Here is a 14,395-nt window from a genome sequence, read left to right on the forward strand (position 1 = left end):
GTATTTATTTAAATGTTTTTGTTTTACTTTACTAAGTATTGAAAATTTTGTCACTATGAAGAATCTGTGAATCTTGTTTTTAATGTTTATAATAGGTGGTGGCCCGCAGAAGTTTGTCATCCCAAAAATGTTCCCCCAAATATTCAGAAAATGAAGCACGAGATTGGAGAATTCCCTGTATTTTTCTTTGGGTCTAAAGATTATTACTGGACGCATCAGGCACGGGTATTCCCATATATGGAGGGGGACCGGGGCAGCCGCTACCAGGGAGTCAGAGGGATTGGAAGAGTCTTCAAGAATGGTATGGAGATTTCCCAATGGCGTGTAGATGGCATTCTTATACGCTTGTTAATCCTAATTTCTGTTCTTTTGAAATTTGATCTCTTTAAAAATTCCTAGACTAAACATTCTATCTCTACTTCTATATTAGAAAAAAAGGAAATTTGCAGTCTGATGTGTCTCTTGATGTATGTTTATGCTATTTAAAAACTTTCACAATATTAGCTTATAATTAATTTCATTAAAATGAAGTAAGGGCCGGGCGGTGGTGGCGCACGCCTTTAATCCCAGCACTCGGGAGGCAGAGGCGCACGCCTTTAATCCCAGCACTCGGGAGGCAGAGGCGGGTGGATCTCTGTGAGTTCGAGACCAGCCTGGTTTACAAGAGCTAGTTCTAGGACAGGCTCCAAAACCACAGAGAAACCCTGTCTCGAAAAAACCAAAAAAAAAAAAAAAAACCTAAAATGAAGTAAGGCTTTTTTGCTAGACAGTAGTATTAATCCCAGAACTTGGGAGGCAGAAGCAGCCTCCAGAAAGAGCCAGAGTTCTCATGCAGGCAGCATGACCCAGAAAGCTGCCATTTCAAAACCACTTAGCTTTTTTTCTGCTACTGTTGAATCAGGAAAACCTCTCTTAAAGGAACCATGGCGTTAAGCCATGCTAAACTCTGTTTTTTCTGTGTGTGTGTGTCTTAAATTACTTTTTAAGCTTTTTTAGGTTTTTCATGGATTTAGTTAATCACAATGGGATTTGCCATGGTAGATGAAAATGTATGCCTTAGGAGCTGTTGGCTCCTTGCTGCTGAGAGTTTAGCAGATATCAAGCAACAGTAGCCTGTCCTCTTTCCTTGATGCCTCAACATTCGGGGGCTTCAAGAGGACTGAGTAAGAATGGATAGTTTATTAGCCCAGCAGTGGTGGTGCACACCTTTAATTCCTGCACTTGGGAGGCAGATGCAGGCAGATCTCTGTGAGTCTGAGGCCAGCCTGTTCTACAAAGGAAGTTCCAGGACAGCTAGGGCTGTTACACAGAGAAATCTGTGTGTAAACACACATATACACACACACACACACAACCAGATAGCTATCAAAAGATAACTTGAAAATCATCAGAAAGGAGAGATTCTGGTAGAGATTGGGAACCCAATGAGTTTGATATTGTACCAAGTGATGAAGGTGGGACTCTAGGCTCCTGACTCCTGATACTGACCTGCTATTAAGTCATGCCTGCTAATGACTGACTAGCAGCTGCCAGCTCAGCTCAGTCACTGACCTGGCCTCACAGTGACATTGACAATTTGCAGATTGGGTATTGATATGGCCTCTGTTGATCTGAACTGGTGCTTCTTCTCAGAGACCTTTTACTTTAAAAGGAATAAAAGTTCACTTTTTTTTTCTAAGTACAGTATGTTCAAAGCACTGATACTGTTGCCTTATCCTTAGAATTCAGTACAGAGAGTGGGTAGTGCTTGATAGAAACTCAGCTGCTAGGCTTTATTCAGAGCTGACATAAATCAGCTCCTAGTGTTTAGTCACTGGGGATGCAGGCATCTGTCTGCCTTTTACAGTGTTTCATAGCCCTTAGTTTCAGGGAAACTTGGAACTCCTTAAAAATATATTTACTGAAATATATTTCTCATATTCTGTTGGCTTTTTTAGCACTGCAAGAAGCTGAAGCTCGTTTTAATGAAATCAAACTTCAGCGGGAAGCCCGAGAAACACAGGAGAGTGAGAGAAAACCTCCACCATACAAGCATATCAAGGTGATGGGCATGTCAGGATTATGTGTACATGTGTGTGTCTTCCTTCTCAACGAAGTGGTTTTGATGTGGCTCTTGGGCTACAGATTTTTCAGTCCCAGATTATAGTTATTAGCGGTCTGTCAGAAACTATCTTTGTGGGCCCAGTCATGATTATCAGAATGCATGTTTCTAAGGTGAGCCCTTGAAGGCACAGTATGAGTGTGCAGGGATCCAAGGACTCTATTTACAAAGTAGAGTCAGGACAACTTGTTTTTTCTTATAGGTGAATAAACCGTATGGTAAAGTCCAGATCTATACAGCTGACATTTCTGAAATCCCAAAGTGCAACTGTAAGCCCACAGATGAGAACCCCTGTGGCTCTGATTCAGAATGTCTAAACAGGATGCTGATGTTTGAGTGCCACCCGCAGGTGTGTCCTGCAGGTGAATACTGCCAGAACCAGTGTTTCACTAAGCGCCAGTACCCTGAGACCAAGATCATCAAGACAGATGGCAAAGGGTGGGGCCTGGTTGCCAAAAGGGACATCAGAAAGGTATGCCATATGTCCCCCTGCTTTTTATACTGTATAGTGATTCTTAAGTGTATGTTTGTGTGTTCAGTGGAATGTGTGTAGATATGCATGTGCCCTGACATGCATGTAGAGACCAGATGACAAGTTTCGGGAGTCAGGTCTTTCCTTCCATGTGGGTCCCAGGGACTGAACTTAGGTCCTCAGACTTGGTGGCAAAGTACTTTTACCCACTTCATCATCTCACTAGCTCTCTCTTCCCCACTTGTAAGAATTAATGGCTCACCTTATTCCCTCCCCTCTTCCTCGCTCTCTCCCTTCTTCCATTTTGGTGGCACACCTTTAATCCCAGCACTCAAGAGGTAGAGGCAGTTCAAGGTCAGCCTCGCCTAACAAGTTGTAGGACAGCCAGGACTTCACAGAAACCCTGTCTCTAAAAAGAAAACAAAAACAAAAATTAAAAAAGATCACTGAGATGCACTCTTCCCCAGCCTTATTCCTTGGTTGCCTCAGCTGTTGCTTTATGTAGACTCGCTGTGGAGCCTGCCTGTCAAGTTCTTCACAACCTCTTTCCTATTAGAAACCTGCATGTAATTTACTACTTAAATGGACAGTGGGTTAACAAAGATGCTCCTTTAAGGCAAGACATTGTAGAAAACAATCTGGGATGTTGCTACTCTGAGAATGCATGAGTATATCTCCCACTGGCAATCTTTATAAGGATGAGATTATTTGAATTTGAACTTAATGAAGGAGCTCTAGAAACCACACCCCTGAGGTATTAACATGTTATCCTTGAATAATTGATGGTGTCTTGGTATCTTGAACCCTGATTCTAAGAATTGGCCGGTATGTACTCAGTTGTTACATTCTTCTGATTTCCAGGGAGAATTTGTTAATGAGTATGTTGGTGAGTTGATTGATGAAGAGGAGTGTATGGCAAGAATCAAATATGCTCATGAGAATGACATCACTCACTTTTACATGCTCACCATAGACAAGGTAACGGGAAGTGTGTCTTTGCTATTCATTCATGACGTCTTGAACATGGACCTGGAGGGTTCATTACCCCTATAATTGGCCCTTGTATTTTGGTGATATTCTCATTTCATCTCCTTAGTAACTTTCCCCAATCATCTGCATATTTTTTTCTAAATGTAGAGCTGCCTTTGGCATTGAACATCCTAAGAGCCATGTGTGTCCACAACAGAAAAAGTGTATCAAGATTCTTCTTAATATCAAGGGGGGAAAAAAGGGAAAAAGCATAGACATGACCATTGCATGTTATCTGAGCTACATTGTAGAGTGGTTTTGGCTGTGCTGTGCTCTATTTGCTTATGAATACTGTGTTTTCCCTCTCTGTGTGTTTCCAAGACTCACTTCAAACTTCTGAGTGCAAGCACTTGTCTGCCTCAGCTTCCCAAATATGTGGAATAAGAGGCTTGTGCTATTTCCTAAGACTTTGTAATTTATAGTTTTAAACATCTGGAACCTAGTTGCTAGATGTTTTTGTTATTCTCGGAATAAAGGTAAATAGGTAACTAGGCCTAGGTAGAAAAGTGCATCAGAATGGTACTCTTGTGCCTTCCATTACCAGTAAGCTCAAAACCCAGCAGAAAAGTGGGGCTCTGTTTAAAAGACACCACTTAAATAATGCTTGAAAACAAGATAGAAAATGTCTATGGACCAGGCATTTTGATTCTGGTATCTGGGACTATAGGGACTCTGTAGAAATTGGAATGGCTCCAAAGTCCCCAGCCAACAGTCCCTCAGATTCTCAGTCTATGGAGTATTATTGGGCTCCTGTCATTTGCTATAGGCAGTGGGAGTTGGGCCTTGTCGTTGTCAGGACAAGATTAAAATATTTTTAAAAAGATACAGGAGATACCCAAGCCAGGGATGATGGTGCATGCCTATAATTCTATCTCTTTGGAGAAATAAGGCAGTGTAGGATCCTGAGTTTGAGGTCAGTAATTACTGACCTCAAAATGCTGAGGGGATGAAGGGGAAGGAGGGAGAGCAAGCAAGCCTATGTGCAGGCATAGAGCAAGATGTTCCCAGCTAGCCCTGAAAGGATTGGTGGTGGTGGTGATGTGTGTCTGTTTCTATACATATACATGTATGACATGTATGTCTGTGCCAGAAGAGATGAAATAATCTGATTTTCAGTTACTATATTACTAGTTTTAAATGTCCAGTTTTCAGCTGAAAAAAAAAACCTAAGATCTAAAAAGAACAAAAACGAATTAATTCTAAAGAAGATCTTAGCTCTTTAGGCAGAAAACTTTGAAATTACTTTTGTTGTTTTGTTCTAAATGTTGGAGAATCCAACTCTAACCCAATAAATTCTAGGCAAGTGCTTTACCACTGAGATACATCCTTAGCCCTGATTTTGAACTAGCTTTATAGCCCACTAGCTTTATGACCTTGAACTTGGAATCCTTCTGTCTCAATCCAACTTAGTGTGGAAATTATAGACACAGGCTACTGTGCCTGGTCTATATAACCAAGGCTTTTAAGTTAATTAAAGACCTCAGAGGACTGAGCATGGTGGCCCATACCTATATTCCCAACATTTAAGAGGTAAGGCATAAGGATCCTTCCCATGTATGTAAAGAATTGAAGGATTAAAGAGAGTACCCTTATAGATGTATTTATTACAATTAATTATACACCTGGCATATGGCTCTGTAGTAGAGTGCTTGCCAGCATGTGCAAGGCGGGTTCAGTCTCCAGATACACACACTCACCAAAACAAAACAAAACCCAGTAAACTTTTATGTCAGGTATATTTTAAAATAATAAAAGAATTTGAGACTGGTTTAGTTGGTGAAATACTTGCTGCACAGAGCATGAGGACCCAAGTTCAATCCCCAGCGTTCACATAAAAAGCTGAGTATGGTAACACTCTTTATAGTCCCAAAGCTAGGGAGGGGGAGACAAGAGGATCTTTGACTTGGTGGCAAGACCAGGCTAATTGGTGAATCCTAGATTCCAATGAAAGAATTTATCTCACAAACAAGGTTTGGTGGTGAGGTAAGATCACTCATTGGATAAAGGTTTGGCAAAAACTTTATGACTTTAGAGTTTGATCCCCAGGAACTACATGGTAGAAGAAGAGCACCACCTCAAGGAAGTTTTCCTCTAGCCTCCACATGTGGCACATAATTAAGAAAGGAAATGGATATTTAAAAAAAAAAAAAGACGGAAAGTTTTAGAGAAATAGCATCCAAAGTTGACCTCGCCTCTACGTGTATGTACACACATATACATAGCACCCACATCAGGCAGCTCCCAATTGTCTGTAACTCCAGCTCCAGATCTGACACCTTCTTCTGTCCTCTATTCGTAATCTCATTCACATGACATGTAGTCAGAGAAAAAAAAACATAAATAAAAGTAACTTTAAAAAATATTCAGTTGGAAAGCTCTCAAGTCAGCTAGCCTGGAGTACATGATGCAGTGTTAGAAACCAGAAACTCAAAACGAGCTGGAAGCAGAGAACTAACTTCTAAACAGTTGTCACACATGTGCCTGCAGTCACACTGTGCACTTTTTAAAGCATATATTTACTTTGTGTGTACATATGTGTGACTGTGCATGCTGTGGCACACTTGTGGAGATCAGAGACAACTTTTGGAAGTCAAATCTTTCTTTCTGTGGTATGGACTATTGGGGTTTAAACTGAAGTCATGGGCTTGATGGCAAGTACCTTATCTTGTAAGCCATTTCACCAGCAGGTAAATGTACAAATACAGCTGAGGTTGATTCAGCGATAGATTTTCATCTACTGTCTAGAAAACCTTGGAGTTTAAAACAACAACTAGTATAGTAGAAAGCAGATCATTTCTGCTTTTATTCTCCTGAGGTGAATTCTGAGTTCTGGGCTGAAGTGATATCCTTTGTTAGCATCCTGAGTGGCTAGGACTGCAGGCATCTACCCACTAAGTTTGACTTCTCCGCTTACAACAATCAATGGGCGGCACAAGCATAGTCTTCCAGTGTGGTTGCTTTTGTAGTGCTCTGTGGTCCACAAGGCACAGCTAGAGGTGCTCTTGGCAGAGATTCATCCCTTCTCGGACATGTAATTTTTTACCAATTTATCTTTGATCTCAGAGATAAACACTGAAGAGCAGAGATCCTACTGAGCTGTATATTTGGTCTAGAGGTTTTCAGGGGAGAAGCTACAGCTGTGTATCTACCTGCCTATCTTCTTTCTGGTCTGAGCCATAATAAGTGCTTCTTATTCCTCCATAGTGCTTGGACCCTTGAATTTCAGTGAGTCAGTTCCCAGGGCCACTGTGTGCTTGCATTTGTGATTTTGCAGACTGCTATCTCCGAACTGTCAGCCTGTGCCTGTCCCTCTTATGGCAGCATAGCATCAGCATCGTGGACAAAGTCCATTGTTTGCAGCCAGTGGGAACTCGAGCATGCTGTGCTTGTACCTCCTTTGCTCTCTAGGAGTGGATGCTGCTTGTCTTTTATTAATGGAGTTTGCTGTTGTCTGGCAGTGCTGGTTTTGTATAGGCTCTTGCTGCCCTTCCCAGGTCTGTGACACTTGTATTTTTCCTAGCTTATTTGTTGCTGGGGTGGTGTTACAAGTGCCAGTTCACAGTCTTCACCACTCTCACTTGGGTTCAGTCTCTCCTTGTGTTCTGCCCTTCTGCAAGAATCTGGACTGGTTGAGGGTTGTCTGGTCCAGGTGGACAACAGGATACCAAGGTTTTCAGTATGACAGACAACACTGTATCATCTGATACAGCCTATGGCATTAAGAGGCTCTTTAGAGATAAGATGTTAGCTGGGCATGATGGCGCACGCCCTTAATCCCAGCAGAGGCAGGCAAATTTCTGTGAGTTTGAGCCTAGTCTGCTACAGTGTGAATTACAGGACAGCCAAGGCTGTTACAGAGAAAAACCTTGTCTTGGAAAAAATAAAATGAAAAAAAAAATTAAAGATGTCCTTGACTTTTTATCCTGCAGGACCGCATAATTGATGCTGGCCCTAAAGGGAATTATTCACGATTCATGAACCACAGCTGCCAGCCCAACTGTGAGACCCTGAAATGGACAGTGAATGGGGATACACGAGTTGGCCTGTTTGCTGTGTGTGACATTCCTGCAGGTATATCACTGGGGTCCTACAAGTTTCTGGTGCCATATGAACAGGCAGAGAGGCACTGGCTGGTATTTGGTGTGGTTGGGTTTGGAAAGGCTCTAGGATAGTGATTTGGAAGCTTTGTTTGGGATATCTGTTTTAAACAGCAAATTGATGAGGTATATATGAGCCATGCCAGGGTGTATATGAAGGGGGTACGTTTTCTTGAAACTGATTCTTTGACATCCACTGCCACAGAACAATGGCCTCTAACATTGTATTGTGTCTCTTTTAGGGACAGAGCTGACATTCAACTATAATCTTGATTGTTTGGGCAATGAAAAAACAGTCTGTCGGTGTGGAGCCTCCAATTGTAGTGGGTTTCTTGGAGACAGACCAAAGGTAAGGACATCACAGCTTTCTGTGAAGCTGAAACACATAGCTCTGGTGGCATCATGGCATCTAGGAAGATTACATTCTAGTGAGCCATAGACCTGTTGCTGTTCAAGGGCAGGATCCATGTAGCATGTGGGTTGAGGTTAATGAGATCCTCTCTCAGTATAGGCTGCTTGTTAAGATGACTTCATTGATGTAATTCCTGTGGAGATGTGTGACTTAAACATCAGAAACATGGATTCAATCTTGAAGGCAGGTCCACATTTGCTCCTAAGTATCTTTGAAAGTCTTTCAGGCCTCTTTTCCAGCTCCTGTTGGTGTTCCTCAGGTTGTAGAATCCTTACTCCAGCATTCTGCTGCTTCTCATGAGGTGCCATGTGGTGTTTGTCTTGACCACTTCCCTCCATTGTCCTACTAGTTACTTGTTGTTTACATTGCTGTGTATAGATCTCTCAGGGCCCATACCCGCTAGGCAAGTGCCCTCCCACTGAGTCACACCTTTGGCCACCAGTCCATTCAGTCTAGTCACAAGTCATGCTTGCTTGATGTGCCGGTATCATAGTTACATGCATTTTAAAATAAAGTCATATTCCAAGTCCTTGGAAGGGCATGAATTTTGGGGCATTCCTTGTTGGAACAAAGGTTAGGACAATCATAGGCACCTCCAACCTGAGCTGGCATCTGGGCACACCCTATAGATGTTTTCTGAAAGACTGCTTCACTAGTTTGCCCTTAAATATTTTAGTTAGGGTTTTATTATTGTGAAGAGACACCACGACTATAGCAGCTCTTATAAGGGAAAACATTTAATTGGGCCTGGGTCCAGAGGTTTAGTCCATTTTTATCATGTCAGTAAGCATGGTTGCATGCAGGTAGACATGGTGCTGGAGAGGTAGCTGAGAGTCACATCTGAATCCACAAGAAGAGAAAGCCACACTGGGTGTGGCTTGAGCATTTGAGACCTCAAGGCCAGTTCCTACTACACTTTTCTCTGACAAAACCACATCTACTCCAACAAGGGCACACCTCCTAGTAGTGCCACTCCTTATGGGCCTTTACTCAAACCACCACACCTACACTGCTCATAATTTAGTTCTTCTATATTGTGTTTTTTTGTTTTTTGTTTTTCTTTTTGTCTTAGCAGGAGTTGCCCAAGGTATAGTGGGCCATGACCTGCTTTATGTAGGTGGCATGCCCTTTTATTTTGTGATGCTAGGAATGGAATCTACAGTCTTTAGCTATACCTCCAGCTCAGGCACCACTCACCATGTTGGAACAGCCCAGGAATCTGTATCACTTTGGACCTTCCTTTTTGGGCATCTTTATAGTTTCCTTTCCTTTTTTTTTTTCTTTTAACTGCTTCCATCTATGTTTTTTTAATTGAACTATGCTTAATTCTTTATTCTAGACCTCAGCATCCCTTTCTTCAGAGGAAAAGGGTAAAAAGGCCAAGAAGAAAACCAGAAGGCGCAGAGCCAAGGGAGAAGGGAAGCGGCAGTCAGAGGATGAGTGCTTCCGCTGTGGTGATGGTGGACAGCTGGTGCTGTGTGACCGAAAATTCTGCACCAAGGCCTACCACCTGTCCTGCCTGGGCTTGGGCAAGCGGCCCTTTGGTAGGTGCTCAGTACCCATGCAGCTTCTGACAATTTGCAGTGCACTTGCCTGCCATTCTTATTCAGCCTCTCTTAATCCATTGGGTCTTATCTAGTTGCATATTCCTTGGAAGGTCAATGTGGTAAATGTCCCCAGTCCAGGGAACCAACTGGAGCACAGGGTGGGAGCAGGCAGTAGCTTCCAAAGCCCAGTGTTGAGTGGTCATCTCATTAGTGCCAAGATCTAAAATGACATGCACGAGGCTCTACTGAAGAAGATAGGTTCTACTGCAGCAGCCTCACCATGACTGGTTTTGTCATTAGGCGGCCTGGTTGTAGGACATGTGACCTCTCTTCTCAGGACTTGTAGGCTCTGTCCCTAGAGATCACACAGAACTGGAAGACAATAGGCTTTTCCTCTTATGTACTCAAGAGTGGTCACAGCATCAGAACAAAAAGTTAGAATTTCAAAAGAAAAACTGTAAACACTTGACCCAAGGACAAGAAACCTAATAATGGTTTTACATATATATTTAAATTTGACAGTTATCCCTACCCTAATCTTCAGAGATTCACATCTAAGCATAAAACCATTTCCTTATAAATAGGCAAGTCCCAAGCTGGGTGTGATGATGCACACCTTTAATCCCAGCACTCAGGCATTGGCGGGTGGACTTCTTGAGTTTGAGGCCAGCCTGGTGTACGGAATACGTTCCAGGACAGCTAGGGCTACATAGAAAAACCTTGTCTCAGAAAACAAAACAGGGCCGGGCGATGGTGGCGCACGCCTTTAATCCCAGCACTTGGGAGGCAGAGGCAGGCGGATCTCTGTGAGTTCGAGACCAGCCTGGTCTACAGAGCTAGTTCCAGGACAGGCTCCAAAGCCACAGAGAAACCCTGTCTCGAAAAACCAAAAAAAAAAAAAAAACAAAAAAAAAAAAACAGTAATACAAAAGGGCAAGTCAGAGGGCAGCTGTTGCTATCAGTAGACTCTGCTAGGGACCAACAGCAGCAAGCTGCCCTTGGTGTCTTATGTAATGCTCCAGCTGGCCTGTAAGTATACTGTAGTCTGCAACACTTGGTACCTACCTGGCCTTTGAGCATCAACTACTAGCTTCTCTCTGGCAACTGAAATGCAGTCTCTTGTGTTAATTTGCATTTATGTGACTAGCCAGTCTTATTTATTTTCGAGGCAGGGTTTCCGTGTACTTTTGGACCCTATCCTGGAAAGCTCTGGTAGACCAGGCTGGCCTTGAACTCACAGAGATCTGCCTGCTTCTGCTTCCTGGGTGCTGGGATTAAAGGCATGCACCACCACCGCCTGGCTGACTAGCCAGTTTTAAAAGTAATTCTAGTTAGGTATGTTGGTACAAGCAACTCAAGCAGAAGATGACTAAGTCAAGGGAAACATACTTTGTGGATATTAACTTAGTACGAGACCAAATGCTTGAGTCCCTTCTGGGCCCAATCCCAACACTTTTCAAGCCCTGAAAATGTTAAAGCTTGTTTGCTGATGGTGTATTTTGTTTTGCAGGGAAGTGGGAATGTCCTTGGCATCACTGTGATGTATGTGGCAAACCTTCTACCTCATTTTGCCACCTGTGCCCCAACTCATTCTGTAAGGAACACCAAGATGGGACTGCCTTCCGTTCCACCCAGGATGGGCAATCCTACTGCTCTGAGCATGACTTGAGGGCAGAATCTGCAAGAAGTACCAAGACTGAGAAACCGTTTCCAGAATTACTGAAGTCAAAGGGGAAGAGGAAGAGAAGACGGTGTTGGCGAAGAGTCACAGAAGGCAAATAGCGCTTGGTCAGATCCAGGGGTGGCATGGGACAGCCAACCCTGCTTGTAATGGGAAGGCAAGCACGGCACTTGCCCCAAGGACCCAGCTCATAATGCTATGACATGTATAGGCCTCCTTGGGTGGGAAGGAGCACCTTCTACCACTGAGCCATCCTCAGCAGCTGTGCTGCGTCTGCACTGATGCTTGTCAGCTGCACACTCAGCGGTCCAGGACAAACAAGCCTTACTACGCAGCATCACCGCTACACTTGAATCTGAGACCCAACGTCAAGGTGCCCTCCCATTTTTATTTTAGATTAAAGTTATGATTGAAGATTAACTGGCATGTGAAATGCTTTTATCTTACCCAAAATGTATAGAATAGAATTTTCTAAAGGTCACTATTAGCTCTATCCTGATGGTTCAGGCTTCTACTCACATACCCCACTCAGGACAGACTAGGACTCAGGCCCTGTGCTACTCCTAATCAGGATTGATCATTATTTTGCTCTTTTGAAACAGCCTATGTTCTTCATACTAATGTGAATTTTTCCCTCAAAGTGCTGTTTGCACTTTGAGTGGTTGTGGTGTTGCAAGATTCCTCTCATGACTTTCCTTTGTGTGGACTTGACAACTAGTGATGGCAGTGTGTCCTGTGGAGCAGTGCAGCTGCCTTCGTTGTGGCTGTTTTCTCTAATGTCTTCTGAACCCACATTCTTGGACCAACATTTGGGGGAAAACCTTCAATTGGTTTTTCTGTTTCTGGCATTTATTCCCAATATACTTTTGCTAAAACTGTTTCAAATTATTACCAACTAAAACGTATTTGAGTTGTCAGGCAGATGTCAACTATTGAGCGAGCACGGAGGACACAAGGCACACAGCCTGGAGCCTAGGCTAATGCTTGCTGATGTGCTCTCTCCTCTGTGCATCTGTTCGCTGAGCCCAAGCTTCGTTGCTCTGTCCTTCCACCAGGGCACCACATGGTCTCATGGTAGACTGGTCTGATGGTACCTGTTTCCCTAATGATATTTAAATTTCTCTAAAAGCCCAGCCCAAGGGCTATTAGATTCTTTGGCAGGCTTCCTTCTGCCTTCTCAGGAGTGTATCTTGGCCCTGGAGAACTTGGACACTGAGAAAGGAGACCTCATGCATTCCATTGGGAGGGAAGGTGTAAGCAATGCAGCAGAAATTGGTTTTAGAAAACCCATAAAGCAAAAAAGCTTAAACTCCTATCCATTAAGTTCCTAGCAGGGTTTGCTACTGTTGTCCTGCTGCCTTCCAGCCTTGGAGAACTGCAATCGCCATTTAGAACAGGATTGACCATTCTTAATAGTCAGGGTTGTGCGTCAGCCATAACACTTGCAAGCCTAGCATGTCATGACCACCCCTTTGCTCTTCTCTAGTAGTAGTCCCCCAAAAGTTTCTTTGCAGGCAGCCTATGGCTTGGCTTCCATAGGCACAAGCCTAGTAACCTCTGGTGACATCTGTTTGAGCAGATGAGACAAGGAGCATTTTTCAGTTTAGAACTTAACCTGGCTCAGACTGTCCTGAAAATATTAGATTGGCTCATAAATTTGTCATCTGTGCCCTACGTTTAGAAGGCTGGTGTGATAGGCCAGACAGCCTCTTCACATGCACACAGCCCCTAGGCCCCAGGGACCTCCTGGGGGCCCATCTTGTTAGTTGTCCACCAACTATGAAAGAGCATCAGAATTGCTTTTGCAGCACATTGTGGGGGATCAGATTAACTTTCTTTTTTAATGTTAAGTAAATCTTGAGAATTTTGGTTCCAAGTAACTATTTATCATCTTTCTGAAGGAAATATTGTGAACTTTTTAAACAACTCATCTTCCCAAAAAGTATTAATGAGTAAATAACACTAACTCTGAAAACCAACCGAAGACCAATATACAAAGCTGAGTAAAGTAACCCCCTGGGGTGATAGCCTTTCCCACAGAAGGTGTGACTCGGGATGTGCCAGGTGCTCTGATGAGCCTGAAAGATGTGTGACTTTCTGACCATCAGCTCCAGTTGTTGTTTTCTTTAATTTGAAGCAAACCAAATGAAACCTGCCCAGATTCCATGTTCCTCAGGCACCTTCAGTATCCAAAAACCAGCTAGCTGTTCCCTAACCAGTACACACCTATGTGTGTGTACCTCTGCAGGGTGGCAGCAGCCCAGGGGTGCAAAGCCAGTGTCCACACCAGCATTGGTCTAAGAGAATGTGGAACTTATAGCATTTAAACCTAGGCACCTGTAAGGCAGTGCATCTCAGAGTGACAAGGATTCCGGTGCTAGCTTCTGAGGAATTTCCTGGCACTAGCACCTAGGACTCCTGCCAGGCAGGCACACTCAGGTTGGCATTTCTGATGATTTCCAAGTGATACTTGTAGCACTATGTGTGAAGTGCCCATCTTCCAGAGCTACTTTATTTTCAAAAATTAAAGATAAAAATGTTTTGATTAAAGTTAATGCAAACAACTGTCAGTTGCCAAATCTCTCTTGTCTACAAGAGTGTAGCTGATGACTGTTAGTCAGTAGAATAAACGCTGTGTCCTTATGTATCATGGTGCCCCCGTATCCTGTTGAGATGTGAAATGACCTATCAGAAATTAAATTTAAGTTTAAATGTGCCTATTGGTGTCTAAACTTCATACAGTATAAAGTCAGATTCCTTTTAGGAATGCTGGGTACTGTCACCAGACCTGATAGTGAAGGCTTAAAAACTTGAAGTTTGGGAGGGAGGGGGGAAGTAATATTGAAATATAGACAATAATTACCAGTTGGGGGAAAATAGCATTTAAAGTGGAAAGTTGTGTTTGGAAAACTGTATTAAGTATTTTTTTATTAAAAAACTTTAAAGGCCTTTTTCTCATACTTCTTTTATATGGGACTGTGTTTGACTCCTCCAGCTTCCTGGGTGCTATGAATTCAAGGCAGTTTAGGCCCATTTCTCAGTGCTGTGGCTTTGAC

The 14,395-nt window shown here is 43.1% G+C and overlaps 1 protein-coding gene across 4 annotated transcripts in view; it reads left to right on the top strand.

Annotated features, from left to right (window-relative positions):
* The window catches only part of LOC121459784 (histone-lysine N-methyltransferase NSD2-like), a 69,544-nt gene extending 55,262 nt beyond the window's left edge, over positions 1-14,282 (top strand). For all 4 annotated transcript variants that reach the window (XM_041669787.1, XM_041669786.1, XM_041669789.1 and 1 more), the window contains 8 exons: positions 96-301; positions 1,938-2,041; positions 2,304-2,573; positions 3,435-3,551; positions 7,532-7,673; positions 7,942-8,048; positions 9,451-9,655; positions 11,169-14,282. In XM_041669787.1, the coding sequence (XP_041525721.1) occupies positions 96-301; positions 1,938-2,041; positions 2,304-2,573; positions 3,435-3,551; positions 7,532-7,673; positions 7,942-8,048; positions 9,451-9,655; positions 11,169-11,440 (1,423 nt within the window). In that variant the 3' untranslated portion in view covers positions 11,441-14,282. The remainder of the gene's footprint in view (positions 1-95; positions 302-1,937; positions 2,042-2,303; positions 2,574-3,434; positions 3,552-7,531; positions 7,674-7,941; positions 8,049-9,450; positions 9,656-11,168) is intronic.
* Positions 14,283-14,395: the final 113 nt, after the last annotated feature.

The sequence above is a fragment of the Microtus oregoni genome, unplaced genomic scaffold (genome assembly GCF_018167655.1).
Source record: "Microtus oregoni isolate MIOR12 unplaced genomic scaffold, Mior012 000019F_ref0000042, whole genome shotgun sequence".
Taxonomy (NCBI): Eukaryota; Metazoa; Chordata; class Mammalia; order Rodentia; family Cricetidae; genus Microtus; species Microtus oregoni.